The following is a 22,408-nucleotide window of genomic DNA, read 5'->3' on the forward strand; positions in this document are numbered from 1 at the left end:
CTTATTTCTCTCCTCGAGCAGTACTTTCCTGCTAAAGGTCTTGGGGTGCCCCAAGGCACGAGGGGCGTAGACAGACCAAGCACATCCCCTTTACAGGGCAGGGGGGGAGCAGTGGTGGGGCTCAAGGGAGAAATCTCTTGTGGCATTATCCAGCAGAAATTATCACGCCTGATTGTGCTTGGCTGTTTTGCCATGTTTCATACCAAAGGGATGCTACGTGTGGCTCTTTGTCAGCAGCTGGGTTTAAAAGCAAACAAAAACCCCAGATTTCACAGATTTGGGGCTATTTTAGTAAAAAGCCTTCAGCTCACTCACCAGCTCCCCGCCTCAGTCTCATGGGCACTGTGGGACGTCTGCGGCACTGCTCCCAGCAAGGACACATCTCCACGGGGACAAGACCATGATAAGTACAGGTGTGACTTCAAGCCGGAGCAGCTCCAGCCTGCTGGCATCTCGGCAGGCGGTGGGCTCCTGCAGCGAGGCTTCCTGGAAAAACTTGGCACAGGCTGGGAATTTACTGTTCCAAATCCCAATGGAGTTGATTAGCTGCGATTTGTTTTCACAGGGGAGTTTGGTTATCCAGGAAAACAGAGGAGAGGGAGCTGGGAAGCTGGTGTAATCATCATTACTGTTATTATTGTTATAATAATAGCAAGGATGCAGGATTAGGCCGTGTCTGGGGCTGCTGGGCTGAGCAAAGCTCCCCGGCAGGGCCAGCAGATTGCTTTCTGCCCCCAGCCCCCTGGGAGAACCGTGTGGGGGCCTGGGAAACTCGGCGTACGCTCCGAAATCAGAGCTCGCCTCACCTCTTAGAGGAAAGCAGGCAGGGCTGTGGCTGGCAGGAGGCAGAGGGAGGCAGCTCAGGCGTGATGCTCTGCCCGTGGGGACGCACGTCGCCAACCCTCTGGCCCCAGGGACCGGCTGCTCTGCAGCCCCCCGGGGACCCGGCGGCAGCTCGGGGGTCACCGGCCCCGGGCAGAGCCTGGCCCAGCCCCGCACAGCGCTGGAGGCTGGTGGGAAGAGAGGGAAGAGTGGCAGAAGCAGCTTTAGCTCCGAAAGGAGATCATACCTGATGAGGATCAGCCCAAGCTCGTCTAATCCCTCACCAGGAAAGGGATAGCGGAGAGCAGGCACTGACCAAGCCAAGCCCTCCGGCACGGCACAGCACGGCACGGCTGTTAAATCCCAGGCTGATGGCAAGGCATGATCAATAACACATCCCGCGGGAGAGCAGGATCCCGACCGGAGCAGGGGGAGGGAGATGGGTCTGGAGGATGCAGCCCTTCGGCTCGCCCCCACCTGTAACCCGCGTAGCCCCACCAGCACACAGCCTGCACCCTCTCCCCCACCTTGTATTCTGCCCCCCTTCCCCACTCCCCCAGCCACAGACCTTCAGCTCGGCGCTCGCTCCTGGCCCACGTGCCGCCACACAAAGGCCGCGTGAAGCTCGGCGGGTTTATTTTAGGAGGCACCATGACCACCAGGCATGTGAAAAGCAAGCAGCACATGCTCTCCCTGCTTGGCTCCGTGACGTGTTAAGCCTCAGCAAAGCATTCCCAGCAAAGCGTCATGAGCTCCAAGGATGCTGTGAGCCTGCAGCCCTGCTCTCGTGGCTGGCCCGGTGCCCGTACCGGGGAGGAGAGCTTGGGATGGGGGGAGCAGGGCCAGGCAGCCCCTCTCCTGCCTGTCCCCTGCCCATCGAGAGATGCAGCCCATTTGCCAGCATTCCCCGCTGCCACATCCCCGAGCATCCCTGCAGCCGCGCATCCCCACTGCCTGCACACCATACCACCGCTCCGGGCATCAACACGCAGGCTACAAAACTTAAAGCAAAGAATTAGTGCAGATTAAAGTAGAAAATCTAAGTTCTACGCTATAAACCTCTATACAATTCCCTCACCTGCAGGGCCAGGTTTGGGGTGGATTTGTCCAAGCAGGCCCTTGCTGGGTGCTGGGGTGTCTCTGCTGGCAGCAGTGCTTGTGAAGGAGCGTGGGTGGGCAGAGCTCCGCTCCCCCACCAGGCGTGGAGCCACCCTGCAGCCGTGTGCAGGATCGGGCCTCCCTTCTGCTGGTAAGCATGGGAGGATGCGAGTGGTTTCCCCAACGGACAAAGCATTAAATGAGCAATCGTTAAAGCACCGAAACAAATGAACCGTCACCGGAGGATGAGGGATCTCTGCTGAATTCTCCGTTTTTCTTTTTGTAGGCAATTAAACCTCCCTGTGAGCTGCTGCGGGAAGGGGTGGCCCCATCCATCCTACTGCACCATCGCTGTGCTGCTGGTCCAGATATCGGGATTAATCTGGATTAAAGAGCACGGAGGAGAACCCACAATTGGCTTCACACACTGACCCAGCTTTTCCCAACTCTTTCTTTAAAGCCCATTGAGTGTTTGAGCTCACATCACCGAGAGGCCTGTGGGCTGGTACAAGGTGGGTGACAACCCCTCTGCCTCTCTAGGTGACAACTGTGACCCCAGAGCCACCCTGTGAGTGATGCTGGGGATGCTCTGGCTCAGAAGAGCCTTTCCTTTGGGAAGGCTGGATGGTGCCAGGAGGCAGGACCGCTCTGGCACGCGTCCCCACCGGGCTTTGCCATGACACCAATGGAGAAGGTGGCCGGAGCAGCGCTTGTTGCTCCCCACCGTGGCCGAAGCCATGCCGAGTGACAAAGGCCACCGCCGCGGCCAGCCCCTGCTGCCGGCTGGGCACTGCTCACCCCGTGCCTTGTCCCCTCAGCCCGGGCAGTGACATTCAGGCAGCACCTTGCGAGCCCTGGTGCAGAAACGACTCGCATCCGTGCGACACAAAGCCGGGACACCCCCAGCTCCGTCACCCCCGGGGAAGCAGCTGGAGCCTCTCCCAGCTTCAAAAGGCTCCGGATTCGGCCGCATCTTCGGCAGAGCGTAAAGGCAGATGCGATTATCCGCGCCGGCTGCACAGCCGTTCCGCCACCCCAGCAGCTCTGTGCTAGCCACGGGCCGGGGGAGGGCAGGGGGTTTGAAAGCTCTTTAAAGCCTCAGGATATAATCTCTGCTCAGAATAATAATAACAAAGTAATAATAAAATAAATAAAAAAACCAAACAAAAATGCCTTGCCACATCTGCCTGGGAAGCTCTCCAATGGCTTGGGCATGGAGCAGCCCAGACTAAAAGCTAGGGGCTGGGGGGGGAAGAAACCACGTTATGGAGCTGCACCTGGGGTGAAGGCGGCCCTGGGAGCTTTGCTGGGTTCACAGCTCAGACCATCCCTGGGGCCCCCCCAAAATAACCCCACCATTTGCTCCAGGCCCCCTGCCTTTCCCCCACACCTCCCTGCCCAGCCCCGCCATAAAAACCTATTGGAGAAAATGTGATTTTACGTCATCTTTCATGTTGTTCTGTTTTACATGCACACAAAGAAAAAAAGATCTGAAGCAAAAACAAGGTCAAACCTTGCTTTGGCTGCCTCATGTCCCCAGGGAGCACGGGGAGGTAGGGCTCCCCACCAGCACTGCCTGGGGGAGAGAAGGGGACCCTCCGGCTCTGGTCTTGGGCAGGGGGGCAGGGAAGAGGGGTCCCCAGCCCTCCTCAATGGCTCCAGGCACCCCAGGCTGCCTCTCGCTCCTGGGCTTGGCTGGAGACCCCCCCATGGGTCTTCAAGCGCAAACTCGTGACTGGAGGAGTTGGAGAAATCAAAGCATTTATTAAAGACAATAAATTACATTCCCTTGAAATACAGTAGCTAGTGAGACAAGTCCCTTGCTTGGCAGGACAGGCGGACCTCACCACCCTGGATAAGTGACTTCGGCAGGGCTGGGGGGCTCCTGGGATTACGATTGGGATACCGGTGTGGTCAGAGCCCTGAGGAGCGGAGTGGGCAGGATGCCGAGGCTGTGCCTTTGGGGAGGTATCACCATTTGCAGCCGTGCGACTCTTTCCCTGAAGGTGATTGATTTCTGCTCATCTGTGTTTACCATACCCGTGCAGCACGCACCGTTACCCCCTGCCGAGCACTGCCAGCACCTCGTGACACCAGTGACGAACGCAGCCAGTACCTGCCAGCCCCATGCAGGCAGGTTTAGGAAGCAAATGCCTCGACCTGACGCTCCTGCAGTGAGAGGGAGGCAGGGCCGGTGCAGCTGGGTGCTCGAGGCCAGAGGAGCGACAGCAGGCGCAGAGGTAGTTGCTGGGTGAGAAAGGCACAGCGGAGGGTGGGCACCAGGAGCATCCCCGACCCTCTGCCTGCTGCCGTCACCGACAGCCCAGAGCTCTCAGTGGGGCTCTGTGGGTCTGGGCTGCGCATACACCCACGGCTCCCCTGGAAGAATTTGGGAGGTGGAAGAAACATCCAGCTGAAGAGGCAAGAGACGTATGTGACTGGCAGGGGGGATATGCTGCCGGAGCCCGGTGCCAGGATAAAAATACCCAGCCCGTCGCAGCCGGTGGAGGGAATTAGAGTGGAATAACCCGCCCACTGTGGTCAGGGGAGGCAGACGGTCGAGGCAGGGCCAGGAGGGAACTCTGCCTGTTGGGAAATGATGCCAACGTCCAGGGAGAAGGGCAGGTGGCTCTACAGACCCACCCGTGGGACCCTCCCGGGGTGGGAGCCCAAGGGTGAGCCCCTGAGGCGGTTACCCCAAAGCAGTTGGGACAAAAGGCTCATCCTTCCTCCACCCCGGCGGCACCTCTTCGCACGGCAGCGCCAGGGCGGTGAGCAGCATCCCGCCGGCTGGCTCCCGGGCATCACTGCAAGGTACAGGCTGTGCCGGGCGGCACAGAGACCGTTCACTCAGCTGCACACGCCATCGTCACCCAGCCGGGTGGGATCCCAGCCACGCACGGCCCCATGCTGGGGGGAGAGGAAGGCGTGCGGCATCGGGATTACCCATGGGCAGGAATATCCCCGTGGCTGCAGCAGCTGCCAGGATATTGCCCACCACTTCAGCGAAGCCACAAGGGGGGACACTTCCCCAGGCCCCTTTTGTCAAGTCCCCTCCCAGGGGACAAGAGGAGATGGAGACAGGGACTCACTGCTCCGGACGGGCTCCGCCAGCGCCTCCTTGCCCATGGACTGCGCCTCCCGCATCTGCCAGGGGAGAGGGGTGTTTTCCAGGCTGCAGCCCCCCCAGCGTGCTCCAGAGCCCCCCTCAAAAGCAGCCGTACCTTTATCTGATCTTTCAGGTACTCGGCTCGGGCCATCAGGGTCTGGATCTGGTGGACAGAGAGGAAAGTCCCTTCAAAGCCATGCCAACAGGGACACGCCGCAGTCCCACAGCTGGCACTCACCTCCGCGTGGAGCAGCTCCCGCCGCCTCCCTGCAGGCTCCGCTGCGGAGGGAAGAGGGATGTGCCGTCCCATCAGCCCCGCGCGCAGGATGCGTCCCTGCCCCGCAGCACCCACCGCAGCCACAACTCACCGGCCAGGAGGAGCAGCAGCTCCCCCAGGCTCTGCTGGTAGAGCTCCAGGGTGTCACGGTCATCTTTGCCTTCCTCCTCCTGCAACAGACCCCAGGGGCCGGGCTGCAGCCGGGGGGATACACCAGCTCCCCCCTGCCCGGGTTTGCTCTTTCCCCTTCCACTCGAGGGGAGACGGGACCCCCAATGCACGACCCACCTTAGCGATGGCAGCAGAAGCCATTTCCAGCGCAGCGCAGAGCCGAGGCTTGTCCTTGGCCATCTCTGCAAGGGGATGTCGCAGTGGGAAGCACCCCGGGGAGGGGGTGACACCCTTCAGCCCAACCCCCCACCGGGTGTCCCCTTCCTGCTCTGAGGCTGGGGGTCCCCACAAAGCGCTACCTTTAAGGAGCTCTCTGGCTGGGTTTTCTTTCTGCAAGAGGCTCTTGTTGCTGGAGGTGACCAATGCCTTCAGCTCCTCTGCTCGGGAGATGTACTGCCCCACCTGCCCACAGCAGGGGGGTGAGGGGACCCCCACCACGGGGACTGGGGGGGCATCTTGCCGAGCTAAGCTGGGGGGATGCCATCCCCCACCTCCCCAGGGGTTTTTGGCTCACCTTAGCCCGGATGGCTTCTTTCCGGCGAGCATCACTTTCATCTGGAGGGAGAGCGAATGAATGCTGGGGTGGGTGGGCCGCAAACTGGCCTCTCCCAGGGTGCTGCCCACCCCCCAAAAGCAGCCAGCACTGCCCAGGACCCACACAGCCCCCGGGTGGACTCACAGTGCAGAGCCGGCACAAAATACTCCAGAGCTTTGCAGTACAGGGAGAGGGCGGTGGAGGCGTCCCCCTCCTGGTCCTTCTTCACCGCCTCCACCACCAGGTTGGTCTGGGGGAGACAAGGTGGGGGCTCAGGGCTCAGCCCCGCCATGTCCCCAGGGACCAGCTCCCCAGCACCCCGCTCACCGCCTTGCAGAGGCTCTCAGGGCCGGGGACGTGCTCCATATCCACAAAGGGGTGGGCAAAGAAGCGCTCAAAGGAGATGCGTTTCAAAGGGTCCCTCTCCAAGAGCTGTCCCAAGAGGTCCCGGCACTCCGCGGAGAGTAGGGGTCGGCTGGGCAGCTGGGGAGGGGCAGGGGCTGAGAGACCCCCGGTCCTGCCGCAGCCCCGGCATGCGGATGGGCTGCAAGAATCCACCCAGCACCATCCCATCACGCGTTACCTCAACAGCCCGGTCGCTGCGAATCTTCTCCTCCAGCTCAGCGAAGGAGCGAGAGGCAAAGGGCGGCCTCCCAAAAAGCGCTTCTGCAGGGGGCAAAAAGGGAGCGGCATGGGGAGATGGAGACGGGGAAATCGGCCCTGAGCCAACCCCTGGTGAGCACAAAAGCAAAAGCCCACCATAAAGGATGACGCCCACCGACCACAGGTCCACCCGGGCGTCATACTGCTGGCGGCACACCATCTCGGGAGCCATGTAGAGTGGGGAGCCCCGCAGAACGTGCTTCTCGTCCCACGGGGACATGTGCTGAGCAAACCCAAAATCTGTGGGGCAAAGAACGAGGAGAACTTGTGGGGAGTGGGGAGAAGGAATTACCACCCCCAGCCCCTCCCTGGGGACCTGCCCTGACCTGCCAGCTTCAGCTGGGGGTTCTCCAGGGTGCTCAGGAGGATGTTCTGTGGCTTGAGGTCCAGGTGGGAGATGTTGTGGTCGTGAAGGAACTTCAGGGCACAGGCTGGGCAGGCAGATGGGCACGTGGCAGCAGGAGAACACCTCTACAGCCCTGTCCCCCAAAATCTGCGGGCCAGAAGCCCTTACCGAGCTGCTGCAGGAAGATGCGTGCCACCTTCTCGGGGAGGATCCTGCGCATCCGGATGAAACGGGAGAGGTCTCCCCCAGCGCAGAACTCCATGATCAGATAGATGTGGTCACTGTCCCACTGGGAGGCAAGAGGACCCCGTCACGCTGCGCTGGCCGGTCCCACTGCATATCCCACCCACACAGGGTCCACCTGGACTGGTTTGCCCAGTCACAGGCACCAAGCCCCACGGACACACCCCTGGGGAGCCAGGGGGGACCCCAGGACCTGAGCTGGACCGGTGCTGGCTCAGTGTCCCCCCTTCGCTGGGAAACACCCAGCCCCACCTGGAAGTCCTTGAGCTCCACGATGTGCGGGTGTCGGATGGTCTTCAGGATCTCGATCTCCGTCAGCAGGTTCTCCACTGACGCCCGGTTAAGGCTCCTCTTGCTCACACACTTGATGGCCACCACCTCGCGCGTGTCCCCCTGCCAAGGGGCACCAACTCTAGGGTCCACCCGTAGCTCCCCCCAAACAGCCACCCTAGGGGTCCTCCCCCAGCCTGGGAGGGGTCCCGGGGGCAAAGGAACCCCTGCCAAGGCGGGGGACAGGTCCCATATAGGGGCTACAGGGCTGGCACCCCATATAGAAGGCTGTGAAAAGGGGGAGCGCCGCACGGGGGAGGAGGCGGGGGGGGGGGGGGGGGCCAGGCCCCAGCGGGCCCGACCCTACCTTCCTGTAGGCCTTGTAGACGGTGGCGTAGGTGCCGGCACCGAGGCGCTCGGTGAGGATGAACTCATCGAGGCGCGGCGGGGCCCAGCCGGGCCCGGCCATGGCCGATCGGCCCCGGACCCGCTTCCGCCTTCCCAGCGCGCCACGGCCGCAGGCCCGCCCACTACTTAAGCCCCGCCCAATAACCGCCCACAGCCTGGCTCAGGCCCCGCCCGCCGCTCAGGGCCCCACCTACCGCCCAAGCCCCTCCCACCGCGCAATCAGCGCCCGCCGCACGGCTCAGGCCCCGCCCGTTACCCCAGCTCAGACCCCCGCCCACCGCCCGCAGGGGGATTTTATTCTGAGCACATCTAGGTTTCATTATATTAATTATTAATTTTATTTCATTTTTTTTTTACATGAAAAGATCAGACGCAGCAAAACCCACCCCAGTACCCCCGGAGGAAGGGTGTGTGAGCCCACTGGTGTGTGGCCAAGGGGGCTGGGAGGGCAGTGGGCAGCCTCCCCCCCCCCCAGCACCCACTGCCCCCGCAGGATGCGGGTACACACCGCGACCCCCGCTGCTGGGCAGGCAGAGGACAGGGGCTGCACGAGGTCAAGTCTGCAAGTAAACCCATGGATGGATGGATGGATGGAGGGAGAGCTGGGGGGCTGCAGCGCACAGCCCCCACCACACCATCAGGCCCTGCCCCACACCCCAGGGATGCTGGGCACAGCTCCCAGAGCTGCACACACACCCCAAACCTTGGGCAGAGGAGGAGAAGGAGGAAGGCAGGGAGCTGTCCCTGGAGAAAGATTCATTCATGCTCTCGCCTGGCAGGCTCTCAAGGTTAGCCGGCGAGGGACGTCGCTGGCAGAACTGGCGTCCTCGGTGCCGCTGGAGCAGCGCAGCCAGCGAGTCGGGCGATCCTTCTTCCCCCTCCCTTCCCTGGTTTAAGGCCGCGGTGAAGACTCGGCCCCCCACTGATGGCTTCTCCCCCTCTCCATGCCTTGGGCTGCTGCCCAAAGGGCACAGGAGCCCCGAGGGCCATGATCTCTGCAGGATCCTTGTGGAAGCAGAGGGGGGTATCTGCCACAGAGGGACAAGGAGAAAGGTGTTTCCTCCCTTCTCCAACCCAGCCCTGCTCCCAGGTTTTAATTCATGCCACATTACCCCAACTCTCAGGCAGCCGAGCAGTTAAGAGGTCAAAATGCAGCATTGTTTAAGTGTAATAAACCAAAAGTACAGTTTCTGCTCTTAAAATTAACAACATAAACTACATGCAAGTTACAACCACCCCCACCCCACCCTCCAAAACAGCAGATAATCAAATTCTTCATAGCAAAGGCCAATAGAAGAGAGGAAAAAAAAAAAATCAAAAAGCCCTTCCCCTTGCCTTCCTGCTACAGGCAGGGCAAGGAGAGGAAGAGAAACAAATGCTCCGTATGTCCTGGACAGAGAAAGGTATTTGCTTCAGAGAATGTCTCCCCTATCTCCCCACACCCTAAAACAAGACAGGGAAAACTAATAGTCATAAATGTAGGCCAGCTGAAGCTAAAAAACCAGACCTCTTCTCATCTGGAGTCGGCATCACAGAGCTAACATGGTACTCCCAAAAAGTGCATCTTCAGGGAAAAAAAAAAAAAAAAAAAAAAAGGTTGGGGTGACAATGGCAGAGGAAGCGAGGGGGTGGCAGCCCCAGGAAGGGCTAGTTTCCCCGGAAAGCACTCTGTGCAGCTGAGGAGGCCACCCCAGCAGCTGCATTCTGGAAGCCCCTGTTGGTGAGGATTCCTTGGGAAAACTCCTCCTGGGCCCTTTGGAAACTGGCTCCCGTGCGCCGATACAGGGAATGCACCTGGAAAACAGAAAGAGAGCGGAAAACAACACAAAATCAGCATGCAGTCATGAGCTCGCTGCACACACCTTGCTTGCCAGCTTGCTTTTCCTCGGCCCTATTGCTAAGCAGCTCTCTTAGCAGCTAGAGAGGATGGGCCGGAGCCACTGGCTTCCACCTCACCCAGCACGTGATGCTGTGGATTTCAGGAGACCCTCAGTTGTCATAAAACGCGGAGCTCTCAGCCAAATGGCAGGCATCAGACCAGAAACCCCGCTCTCCGCACTGTGACGGTATGGACACTTAGCCCCTGCATTTACAGATACTTGCAGAGCAGGACCTGAAGGTGCCCACAACTACAAGCATCAGGTATTTCCTTCAAGACACAATTTAGGAGAACATGAGGAGGAAGCAATGGGAACAGGACCAGTTCAGCCTGTCCTTGCCTTCCCCAAAGCTACATTTCTGCTGTTAATTGCAGAAATACAACCCTCACACAGTCGCTCAGAGGAAGGAAGGGGGGCTTGTGGCTGGGAGCCAGCAGGAAGGTGCTTGTTTCGATCCCACCAGGCTTTCAGAAGTCCCACAACACTGTGGTAGCAGTGACTGTAAGGCCCTGGAAAGCCAAACAAAGCAACGGCCACCTCTGCTCAGCCAGCTCCGGACACACTCAAGGTAAAGGGAGGTGCAAGTTTGATGTCGGTGTTCAGTAAGGTGACATTTGGGACCTCGCTGGTTGTCTTTGGATGGCAGCTGATGCAGCACACCTTGCTACACTCTCCTTTATTCTAACATGCACGGTTAATGGCATGCCTTACTGAAGCACTTGTGCATCCTCTTCCCTCCCCAAAGGCTACTTTCCCACCTGCAAGTCCCCTTAGTGTTCAAGCAATGTGGCATCAATACAGGAAGCACAAGCAAAATTACTTCCATTAAAAGCTCTTGACCTGACAGTGCCCCAATTACACCTTCAAAAGCAAGCTAATCCCCAGAGAGATGAGAGGAGGTGGCAACCTCAGGATACCCTAGGAGCAGCCTGATCTGTGGCTCTGCGATTCAGCCAAAGTCACACCTTGCCTCCGAGCCACTCACCTGCTTCAGGAGGAAGAGTGAGAGAACCGCACACAGCGTGAAGAACCCTGCCACCACCATCATTATAACCGTCACGGCCAGGTTCCCGTGCAGCTCAGACAGCGCTGCAATCCATCCACTGCGAGAGAGAGGAGAGCAGGGTGAGCATGGCAAGCATTCAGTTCACAGGATGAGAGGGAGCAGAGGGAGAAGACGCACCGACAGTTGTGTAAGAGCCTTTGGGGGAAGGCTGCAGGGAAGTGCAAAACCAGCCATAATGGCTGTGGAAACAGGGACCCAGGTGCTCATCCAGGCACTTTTTTGGGGGCCAGAGTTTCCATTCTCATTTTTACAAGCAATGTGCCTCTACACAAGAGAGCTGTGCTCACCTCACCCACCCATGTTACAGCCCTGGCCCCTAGCCCACCCCGCCTTAAGAGGCAAACCCAATACCCTTAGTGCCATCATACATCACGTCACTTCTACAAGCAGCTTCTCAAAATTCAGCCACGTAGCGCAAAGACAGGCTGACACATCTAAATTGGAAATTGGAAGAGATCAGCTGGCAGATCCGAAGCCTAGACTTACATGTCACCATGACAGCTCTGTGTGGCCAGGGATGTAAGTGTTGGATAGGGAGGAAGAGGAAGGAAGGGGTGAAGTCAGAGCTACAGAAAGGAGGAAACTGGCAGTTGTTGAAGGGAAGGGGCAGGGGGGGACGGTGGGAGTTAACAGTGCTTGGCTGTGGGTGAAAATACCAAGATGCCTCACTCAAAACACCCTCCTACGTGCTGGAGAAAGGAACCTTCCAACTGCTAAACCAAGCAAGCCGTGTGCCACCAGGAGAGAGGGAATCAAGTGAGCCAAACCATCCCATTCGATGCACTGCACAACTTCTTGCTCGTTACCAGGAAGCGGAAAGGCACACCATGCACTACAGCCAAAAATAAATGTGCTGCCTGGCTCGAGGAAACACAGCAGAAAGCTCAAAGCACGCTCTCCAAGTCAGCTTAAAAACAGAGTGCCCCCTCCCAGTCCCCCGTGACTCAGGCAGCAGCAGCTAGCAGGGGAGGGAGCACGTGGACAGCTTTGCCCATGAGCCCTTCTGCAGGCAGCGGGCAAAAATAGACAGCAGTTTCATTGTGTTCATCACCTGAAGGCTCCCCCTCAGGAGAAAACACACTAGATGTTAACCTTTTCACTGTTCACAGAAACTCTGGAATCTGACCCACAGCCAAGGCAGCAAGGCGAACAGCAAGACTGTGCCCTCACTGCAGCGAGGCACTGCTGGCAAGAGGATTGTTGGAGCCACGCCAGAAGCCCAGACTCCCCCTTCTGTACAACACCATCCAGAAAGGGTGAGGGTAAAACCCTCTCTGCTTATATTTTTGAAGCACAGCCCACCACCAACACACTTAAGAAATTCAGTAAGAGTTTGGGGACAGAATCAAGCTGCTAACAGCAGGTACCATACCCAGACTCCAGGTCAGAGAGCCCTCCCCTCCACACACTACAGCCCCTGCCAGGGAAAGCTCCATTTTAACACAAGGCAGATGCGGTCAGCAAGGTTCAGCATCAAAAGGGGTAAGTATTATATGTAATAAGTGATGTGGAAGGCAGCAGAGGAGGCATGGAAGGTTTCACATACTCCTTTCTGCACTGGCCCCAAGCAGAAAAAGTACGTGCCTTCGCTGGGGCTAGGATGGGATGAGTGGAGGAGAGAGGCAGCCCAGCTGGGACCTGCCAGACTGTGTGTCGGGCGAGGGAGGAAACCCACGGGAGAAAGAAGAGACAGCTGTCAGAAACGGACCCCAAAGCTTCTGACAGTCACAGACCTGGTGAGAAAAAGCATCCATGCAGGGCTGTGACACAGCAGCGTGTGAAACCAAGCTTACCTGTCTCCCCAGCCAGGAATGCCGACAGCCTGGATGATGTAGATTGCTATTTGGCAAAAGAAGATGAAAAAGAAGACGAAGAAGCTGAAGGAGCTGTCAGACCTGCAGGAGAGACAGCAGCAAGAGTGAAACCCAGGGACGTGATCTCTGCACAGACTCCCTTCTCTACAGGGAGGGAAACTGTTTCAGTGAACTCCCTTCTCCCGGGGAAAGCTGCTAAGGAGAAGCAATTTCAGGAGGAACTTACGCAGCAACACAACTTATGCGTCCACTTCGTATCACTAAACCAGAGCTCTGCCCAGTGCAAGATGGGCCAGAGGCAGCCAAATGCACTGTGCTCAACACACAAATGTACCAAACAGTTTCTCAGAAATTAATAATAAAGCAGGACCCTGTGATTGGCTAGGCTTAGATTTCAAGATGAAAAAGGACCACCACAATTAAGCTCCCTCAGCGACTTCTAGTATGTTTAGGAACAAGTGGCTTTGATCTATTTAATGAAGCAAAGAGCTGGAAAAGTCCTGCAGGCAATGTACGATTGGAACAGATAAAACCAAAACTCCACGCACTAGAGGACACACCCCTGTTACAGAAAAAGCTAGTACTTGCCTGAAAGCCTTGTAAATTGGTCGGTACCAGCAGAGAAAGGCACAAGGTGTGAATAAAACAAACCACAGGATCGAGAGACCAAAGTCTACTCCCCTTTCTGACTCGACTGTGAACCATGCCAGGCAAGCAAGCAGGTTTAGGAGCAGGGTAATCGAATGCACTGTGCAGGATGGGAGAGAGAAAAAAATATCAGTAAGTTCTTGGAAAACTCGGACGCATCCCTAATCTCTCGCTGAACACCTGGAGCTCCACAGAAATTAAGGAGACTTTAGGCCATCTAATTTCCTTGCCTTGCTTGAAAGGAAAACAGAGCTTAACCTAGAGAACCTCATCTGATCCTGCTGCTTACAACCAAATCTTAAATCTTTTCAGAGCACCAAAACTGCCAAATACAGTTGAGACTGTTTTTCACCCAGTCTCTGAACTGTGCTATCCACTGTTTTTCAGAGTCTCAGGAGAGTTGTTAAAGTCTCTCCATTGCGCAAAACCAAAATTCTGTCATGAACAAGCTATTCCCAAAGCATAAACTTTGAGTCCTTTACATTTGCCTTCACAAAAAAGGGAGACATTACTTTACCCTTGCAGACAACACCCACAGAATTTACTGTAGGGCAAAGCTCAGCATTTGATACAGAATCTTCTTAGGAAGAATTTTTAATTGCAGTTCAAGCCATTACTTACGCATCCACAAGTAATACAGCATCTTGCATATCCGCTGGTAGTCAGCTGGGATGTCTGCAGAAAAATCCTGATAAAAACACGGCTTGATCGGACACTTCTTGGGAAGAGGTGGCCAGTTGTTTTGCCTTGCTGTGGAAAACAGAAAGGAGCAGTTCTTCACTTGGTCTTCTCTCATTAAAAGACTAATTTGCATGCCACAATTTGCAAGTAGCCATTCATATACACTGACATTAACAGCTTGGAAGAGGCTAGGTCTTGATAAGAGCAGGTGGCACAGCAGGGATGTGTAAAAAAAATCCGTGGGAGGCAGGACTCCCCTGCAATGGCCCAAGGGCTGTCACAACCATTGCCACTTGGCACTACGAGTCCAGATCCAGCCATCTCAAACCAAGATTAGAGGATAACACTGTTTTGCAGTGGTTAAGAGAGCCTCAACACTGGAAAAACGCTTTATTGCTCCCAGTGAAAAGCTTCAGTGTGGCAGCATCACACATCAGCTCAGGCACCAATACAAAATTGGTGTTTGAAGAACTTAATGTAGCCAAATGCAGATGCTGAGAGCACGCTCGAGGCAGAGACCCACCAGAGGTGGTCTCCAGAACCTCATCTCTGAGCTCATTTCCTATCTTGTAAGTTATGGGATGACAGGTACAGTCCCAAGAGGGTTGCCACAGCTGTGAAGGACTAGAGGAAAGACACATGGCTTCTAAAAAAGCTGCATACACTCAGACAGGCTGAGCCTTCAGCAAATCCTGACAAACCAAGCGACCCAGGCTTCCCTGGGCATCACGCTCACTGCAGGAAGCAGTACTTACGATTAATGCTGGCTGCATTACTCTGCAATTCCCTTTCCTTCTTCTCCAACTCAGCTGCCTTCCTCTCTAATTCTGCCTGCTGCTGAAGAAGCCCAGCCTGTGCTGCCGCAGCCACAGCCTAGAGCAGGGGGAGAAAAAGGTAAATCCTTCTCTCACTGAGGCACCAGCAACACCACCAGCAAACACAGCAGGTGCCAAACTGGAATGGAAGCAAAGGCAATTCAACAGCAAGGGTTAAGGACAATTTGAAAGCTGAACACCTGTGGCTGAGCTGAAATGTCTTGAGGCTTTCTGCCTTACCTGCTGGAGGATGAAATCAAGATCAATGCAGAACTCCACCCAGACATTCCTCTCTTATCCCATGGGAAGATAGGGCTGGAAGAGCCCTCAGGAGGCTATCCAGCCTGCTGCCCATCCTCTATGCCCTTTCCTTTCAGCAAAGCTATGCTTTTCTTGCAGTTTCTTCTACCTCCCAGTTCACCTCGCTCCTCTAGGCACCTCGCAACAGAGCGGTTGGCGAGACTCCTGAGCTTACCTTCCCTTCCCAGCTAGGAGAGGACGTTCAAAGGAAAGGCAAGACAGATGCCTACCACACCTCTTAAGCATCTCTTCTGCCTACTTGCTAGTCTGAGAACCGATCCTTTCTCCTAGCAGCCTTGGCTTTTCTGCTCTTTGGATGAGATGCTCCTGGCAGCCGAGTACTTGCCAGCCAGTCCAAGCAGCAGCTGCAATATATAGCTAGACTGCATTTACACTCCTGGAACAGAGCACGTCTGAGCAGTCACCAGAACTAAGCTAAAAGCATTAGCAGGATACATTTCAGTGTTTGCAGAGGGAAAGCCAGAGCAAACAGACTACAAGGCAAAGTGAGCTCCGCCACCAGGGGGACAGGGAAAAAGGCCTAAGAAGAACGTATGCATCTATGTACTCCCTATAGAGATCTGCTTCAGCAGGCAGGTACAAATCCAAGTTTAAAAGATCACCTGCAGCTTTCCACATCCAACACATCCAAGAGAATCCTGTTCCCTTCCTACTCCCACAAGCCTCCAGAGGCCACAGGAGCCCTTCACACTCTCTAGCCCAGCTCCTGGGAAGGCAGCAGTGAGGGGCTGCCATACCTGGGGAGTGGGCTCCACGGACGTCTGCAGAACAGCAGGTTGTGAGTGGCCAGAAGGCTGCACGGCTGGCGTCGTCCGTGCCGCATTTGTCTGCAAATAAATGACAAGCAACGAGGCAAAAACATTACATATCGCTTCTTTTAGCAAAGGATAGTTCAAGTTTTAGCGCTACTAAACCAGAAACCACTAGCAGGAAGCAACTCTACATTTTCACAAGTTTGTTAGCTCCTTAATGCACTGGGGGCACAGCACTTGAGGATTATGGCTGTTAGGCAAAGGAGAAACAAAAAGGGATTTCCATCAGTTGTTTAAACCACAAATATTGCTTTACCCTGGTTTCCTGTTCTCCTTTTCCCATCTCACACACGCAGCAGCCAGGAAATAAGAATGAAGTTCTTGCAGCGATCCATCAATGGTATCGCCACAGCACCTCACAGCTCCCAACCCAGAGACCAAATAAATATTGATGTGTCCTGCCACAAAACATCTTCCCCTTCACACTTCATATAGCTTTACTGCGAGCCAGCAGTGAGTTTGAGAGAAGCTGTTCCACACGAGTGGAGAGCTCCAGCTGGGAGTTTATTAGTGCTTAGGCGCAGCAGCGGTGGCTCGCAGCTTGCCACATACGCAATGAGCTACACCGTCCGTGAGGAAATCGGCTGCAAAAGCCTCGCTCTTATTTTTTTCAAGCTCCTCCTACCAAGGGACCTTCTACACCACTAAAACCACCACCAAAATACCTAGTGCAAAGACACGTGGCACGTACCAGCTGGGAGTTCTCAGAAAAGGGGTTGAATTCATCCAAGCCACTTTGGCTCGTGTTTGTGAGCTGTGTCACAGAGGGATCCTGAAAGGAGACAGAGCAAAACCAAATCAGCATCGTACATGGCTCATCACGAGCTTATACATTATCTACTGCCTGCCTTCCATCCGCTCGTTAACTGGGAACCAGATGGGGTAAAACACATGCCACAGGCGTGCCCTTGGCTGACAGTGGATTTGAATAACCAAGGAGATGACTATCAGCAAGGCAAGATTTGTGGGCAGAAGTAACCTCCTGTTCAGCCAGGAGTACATCTGAAGAACCACAACACGCTCTCCACACAGGAGCCCTTTCTGCAGATTACTACTGCTTACCTACAGCAAGTTATTCCTGATTTCCAGGGACTCAAAGCAGGACATGGACTCATTCCCCACAGTCAGAATGTTGCTGGGCACCCAGGACCACCTCCCAACCCTCACATGTACCACAAAGCAAGCGAGGATCCACAAAGCATAGGAGAGCCTCACCTCACAAAATTAAATTCCTGGTACAACTGGTCCTGCTATGTCAGCTGCCACCCAGGACATCTGCACCAGCAAGCTAAAATGCCAAGGGTTGCTCTGAAAAAGTGAAACGCCCAGGAAAATTGAGCTGGGTGTGTGACACCAACTACTTCTGGAGGTTTTAATGCTGCTGCCATAACAACTGCGTTCACCTGTACTCACAGCATCTCCCAGTCACTTCCATCAAATAGTTTGATTGTTTAAAAAAGGCTCTCTGCACCTCTGCCGAGAATGCCTTTCTTCCTTCACCTGCAATGCACGAAGCTATTTTTATCTTCTTTTTTATACACACTGCCTTCCATAAAGAAATCCTTCTTTGATAGCCAGAGTTTGACCTCCGGACTGCTTCCCTCCCCAGCTACTAGAGAAACAAGGTGCTTTTTGAACTCAGAAATCCTACTACGAGAACAGCCCGGCAACCAGATAGCTAGGTGTGGGTTAAAAAAAGAATTTAAATGTGGCTTTTTCTCCCTCCCTCCCCAGCAACTCATGTCTCCAGATTGGTCATTTTAATTTTGTGGTTAATGGGGTGAGAAGCAATTGAGACTGTGACAAGGTGAGAGTTACCAACGGAGGCGTGCAGGGGCCGAGCAAGTACCTGTGCTGCAGGAAAGTCATTTGGCTGGTCTGTAACTCTGGAGCTGTTCCTGAGGCTTTAGCGCAGCCTTCTGCTGAACAAGCCTCGTACAGTACAGTTAATGAGTAACTTCACACATCTCCGCGATAGCAGGCACTCCCTACGCAACAGGTTGCACTAGTTTATGAATCACCCTGGGCTGAGGGATCTCAGACAAGTAGGTTTTAGATGCTGCTTGATGAAGTACAACTCCCCAGCCAGGCAGGGCTGTAACAAACGGGGAGCACCAGCAGAACGGCCACGCTGGAAATAAGGGCTGCAAGGACTCCAGGCACAGGTTTTATTTCACCACTTACTCCTCTGGAGGTTTCAGCTTAACCTGTTTTGCAGACGCATGGGCTGTCTACGGAAGCTTACAAGTCAATTAATGCACACTAGCACGACACCCTTTAATCCAGACCAGGCAAGGTCCCAGCCTGACTTTAGTCCAGCAGACAACGACTGCACAAGGAAGAGAAACTCCCTTAAAGGTAGGCGAAGAGGAAAGCAAAGGCTGCGTAATGACCTGAAGAGCTTGAATGGTCAGACTGGGAAGAAAAGTGCTCAGAAATAAGGAGAAACACTAGAACACTGAGGCAAAATACACATTTTTCTTCCCTTTGCTCACCTCCATTCAAAAAGATAGCTCCCAAATTAACCAGCACAGCACTGCTATAGAAAGGGCAGGCTGCCAGCGGCCTGTGCAGGGCAGGGAGAGCGGCACCACTGTTTCACGGCTTCCAGCTGCAGAACAGTTTGATTTCAAAGGGAGACGACCTCTTATCAACCTCTTATCTTACCACGTAGCTTAGAAAAACCCCCACAATAATTTAACTCGGTGGCATGGACAAGGCAAGGCAGCTCAGCTTAACTTGCTTGCTGTTGTGCAAGTCTGTGTAAAGTAGATATACGTAGAGCAAGGAATTTGCAACAAAGCTGAAGTGTGTTTGGACACGTGCCTCTGCACCCTGGCTAGGGCAGGAAGGAAAACAGCAGCTGTGAAACAGAGGGCGATACGAAGGCACCAGCTTCCGCAAGCCTGGACTACACAGTGTTAAGGATGAGTAAGCAGAAGAAATGGAGGGGAGATGAACAAGAAGTTGCCCACAAGCTTCACATTTTACAGTTACTTTCTGCAGGCTAGAAAGGAAAAGGCAGTTGACCCTCTTGCAACAAGCACAGGCTTGATCCTTAACATCATGAAACAGGGACTTAATTCATCCGCTGCACCACTTGAAGCCACGTTAACCAGCTGTTCCCCTCCAAGGAAGTAACGCTCTCCTCTGCTCTGAAGGTCCCCACGTACCTTTCCTTCCAGAGGGTTTAGGTGTTAGGACCCCCAGTTAAACTCAAGCAATTCTCCTCAACTTCTTTCCTGCTTCAGAGCTATGGAAAAGCCTGAGCACCTGAAGGCTCTCTCCAACTATTCCACTCGATTTAATAAGCCCATCCAGCCACAAGCCTCACGCTCACACATCAATTATTAGCTCAACTCAATCTCCAGAACGCCAGCAAGCAGATCCCCATTTGCTGCCCTTCCTACCATTGCTTCCTCAAGCAGCAGGGATAAAGTCATGAAAAATGACATCAAGTTCCCCAGTACAGAATAATTTTGCCTTTCGACCAAATTGCACTGACAGGAAGATTAAAACTGTTATCAAATGCAATGATTAATGCAAATATGTAGTTGCTGTCGCACTGTGACAGCTGACAGAGCTGCTAAAAGATTTTGATACAACAGGTCTATGCAAGAAATTACATTCTTCCATTTCTATCTGTTCCTCCAAGTTAAAGAAACAAAACGAGATGCCTCTCTAGATGAGATTGAGGCATGAGAACTCAATTGAGAGTCACCTGGAACTTCACACAATTGTCTAAATATCAGAGTAACTGCCCCATATATCACCAGTCCTGCAGTCAGTCACCAGCATGAGACTCCGGAGCACTGCCACAGCCTGGAAGATGAACCAAGAGAAACCTCAAGGATTTTATTATCAGTATCTCTAAAAAGGATGGCAGTTGCCAGTCCTGTCTGAAGCTTATATCAAACATCTGGAAATAGCTGCCACTTATAGCAAGTTACTGAATAAACAGAGGCATTTAATCATCTCTCCTTAACTGGTTATAATAAGCAACAGAAAGAAGAGCCACAGATCTTTTCAAGAAGACCAAAACAGCTTATTTTATACCAAGCTTATTGAAAATTGTGAACAAAGTCTCCTTAAAAGGCAAAGATCCCCAGTTAAAGCAGGATTTACAGAGTACGAAGCACTACACTGGGATCCACAGCAAGGAAAGACGACCTGGTGCTCTGCCCAAGAGATATTCATCAGCGTGACAAGGCTGCGAGGGTGAAGATGCTTCTACACTTTCAGCAAGATCTCCAGAGCGTGTGGAAGGGGATGTCAGCACCAGCTGGGTGGCCAAACAGCCTCCCCAGCCCTGCACGGCACCGAGCCAGTGCGTGGACCCAAACCCTGGCAGGGAATGGGGTCATTTCATCAGATTTACTAGAGCAGGACAGCACTGTCCTACGTCGTCAGATGCCACTTTCAAATTGGAGAGACAGGGCTTTGAGGCTCCAGGCAGCAGCAGTCAAGACATTCCTCACATCCAGCTGCTGGCAACTGGGGAGATTTTTCTTTAAAAAAAGGGACAAAGGTGAACATGAGACCTCATGCTCCTGAAAGAAGGATATAAAGGCCACAAAGACCAGCTGTAGCTGCGAAGAGCCATCAGACAATTGCAGAGGCATCCATGGCATGACATATATTTGACCTCATTAAAAAGTAAGCGTGGCATCAGAGCTACCTGCTGTAAATTGCATCCAATCTTTTTTGTTTAACAGTGAGTAAAGCACGGGCATGGCCCTGTTCCATCAGATACCGGGACAGCTTTAATATTTATTTCCTCGTTCCGAAGCGACAAATCCCTGCGTGAACAGCAGCTGTACCCATGAGCCACCCTATATTCCCCATCCCTGGAAGGGATACTGCGGGCACAGTCACCCAAACCCTTCCTGAGACACACGAGAGCACATTACAGTGAACACGAGGGTAAGGAAGCATTTTTTTCCTTCTGATTTCACTTGAGATCCTCAAAACACTCAGCTCCATCGATAAACAGTTTCACTTTGGCTTGGCCATGAAATCAGAGGGGAGGACATCACCCCGTCCTGCCGCTCACGTCCCGGCCAGACGGCAAAGGCCAGGCAGTGGGTGAAAGCCAAAGCCCGGACGCTCTCACACCGGAGGGGGCCGGAGAGGCCGTTCCCGGCCAGCTCCCCGGGGCGTCGGTGACCCCCCGGTTCAGAGCGCGGAGGCTGACCCCGCAGATGAGAAACCCGCCGAAAGGAGACCAAGTCCCCCGGAACCTCGAAGGCAGCCCCAGGCCCGGGCCCCCAGAGCCGCCGCCCACGCCGCGGGGTGCCCCGCGGGCCGGTGGCAGGAGCTAGCCGTTACCGGCGGACCCCAGGCGGCAGCGCCCGCCAGGCCGCCGCGCAGCGCTCCCTAAGGGCTCGGCCCCCCGGTTACCGGCCGTGGCTTCCACACCGCCGGCACCTGCACCCAGCCGGGGGGCGCCGAGCCCCCTCCCCAGGCCCGGAGAGGCGGGGCTGGCCGCGCAGGACGGGGGTCCCCCGGGAGGGCTCACGCCGCTCCTGGGGGGTGGGGAGGGGGCGCGGGGACCCCGGGGCTGGCGGGGGGCGACAAGCGAGGCGGGGGGGGGGGCGGGCCGGGCCCGCGGCCCGGCCTAGGGGGGTCCCGGCCCCAGCACGCCCCCCCTAGTCCCGCCCCCTTCTCCTGATTGGCCGCGGCGGGGAGAAGCGGCGCCGCCACTGGCTAGCACCGCGTCAGTCAGTGCCACGTCCCGCCGGCGCCGGGCGGGGGAGGGCCGGGCGGGGGGAAGGGGCCGCAGGGCCCTGCGCCCACCTGGAAGGGGTTGATGTCCACCGGGTCGGCGAACGGGTTGGTGTCGAAGCCCGACATGGGCGCGGTCCCCGCTGCTCCGCTCCGCCGCTCCCGCCGCCGCCGCGCCAGGTACTTCCGGGTCAGCCGAGGCGCCTGCGCCGCGTGACCGGCCCGGCGGCGGGGCGGGTCTGCGTGACGTCACAAGGGCGGCCACCTCCTACAGCGCGTGGCGGGGGTTAACCCTATAGGCGGGGCCGGGCTCCATAGGGGGGGGCACCTATAGCGGGATCTGGCGGGGAGGGGTGGGGGATCAGCCTCTGCACGGGGTGTCCCCGCAGGATCTACAGCACGTCCCCTATGGAATGTCCCCTATAGAAGAACGTCCACCACAGGCGAATGTCCTCCATAGAAGACTATCCCCGACAGAAGAGTATCTTTCATAGAAGAACATCCTCTATAGAATATCCCCTATAGAAGGATATCCCCTATAGCCCCCATAGGCCCTGCAGATGTTCCTGCGGGCGGGCATTGCCGGGCCCAGGAGCCTCCGGCTGGGCTCCCCTATGGCCGCTATAGGGTGCGCGGAGGGCGCTGCCCCGCCCCGCCCCGCCCCGCCCCTCCTCTTCCGGCCCCGCCCGGCTCCGTCCCGCCCCG

The 22,408-nt window shown here is 55.5% G+C and overlaps 2 protein-coding genes across 17 annotated transcripts; both read right to left on the reverse strand.

The window, feature by feature from the left end:
- Positions 1-3,661: 3,661 nt before the first annotated feature.
- ULK3 (unc-51 like kinase 3) lies at positions 3,662-8,072 on the reverse strand. 16 transcript variants are annotated; one of them, XM_037395749.1, is made up of 16 exons: positions 7,902-8,072; positions 7,517-7,657; positions 7,190-7,310; positions 7,002-7,106; positions 6,772-6,915; positions 6,596-6,678; positions 6,340-6,495; positions 6,157-6,262; positions 5,992-6,032; positions 5,777-5,879; positions 5,595-5,659; positions 5,398-5,476; positions 5,268-5,308; positions 5,145-5,192; positions 5,013-5,095; positions 3,662-4,741 (listed from the first exon to the last, which is right to left on the reverse strand). In XM_037395749.1, the coding sequence occupies exons 1-16, from the start codon at positions 8,001-8,003 to the stop codon at positions 4,552-4,554; spliced, it is 1,608 nt and encodes a 535-aa protein (XP_037251646.1). In that variant the 5' UTR covers positions 8,004-8,072; the 3' UTR covers positions 3,662-4,551. The 16 variants fall into 16 exon arrangements, 15 of the variants coding, with proteins under 15 accessions (XP_037251646.1, XP_037251648.1, XP_037251652.1 ...); XR_005105486.1 differs by having other exon boundaries at positions 4,680-4,741; positions 5,013-5,067; positions 5,145-5,215; XM_037395751.1 differs by lacking the exon at positions 5,268-5,308 and having other exon boundaries at positions 5,013-5,067.
- A 1,006-nt stretch (positions 8,073-9,078) lies between these two features.
- Positions 9,079-21,932, reverse strand: SCAMP2 (secretory carrier membrane protein 2). Its single transcript, XM_037395357.1, has 9 exons — positions 21,776-21,932; positions 16,671-16,751; positions 15,905-15,994; positions 14,787-14,904; positions 13,972-14,100; positions 13,291-13,450; positions 12,682-12,783; positions 10,808-10,925; positions 9,079-9,736 (listed from the first exon to the last, which is right to left on the reverse strand). The coding sequence occupies exons 1-9, from the start codon at positions 21,830-21,832 to the stop codon at positions 9,590-9,592; spliced, it is 1,002 nt and encodes a 333-aa protein (XP_037251254.1). The 5' UTR covers positions 21,833-21,932; the 3' UTR covers positions 9,079-9,589.
- Positions 21,933-22,408: the final 476 nt, after the last annotated feature.

Source organism: Falco rusticolus, chromosome 7 (genome assembly GCF_015220075.1).
Source record: "Falco rusticolus isolate bFalRus1 chromosome 7, bFalRus1.pri, whole genome shotgun sequence".
NCBI lineage: Eukaryota > Metazoa > Chordata > Aves > Falconiformes > Falconidae > Falco > Falco rusticolus.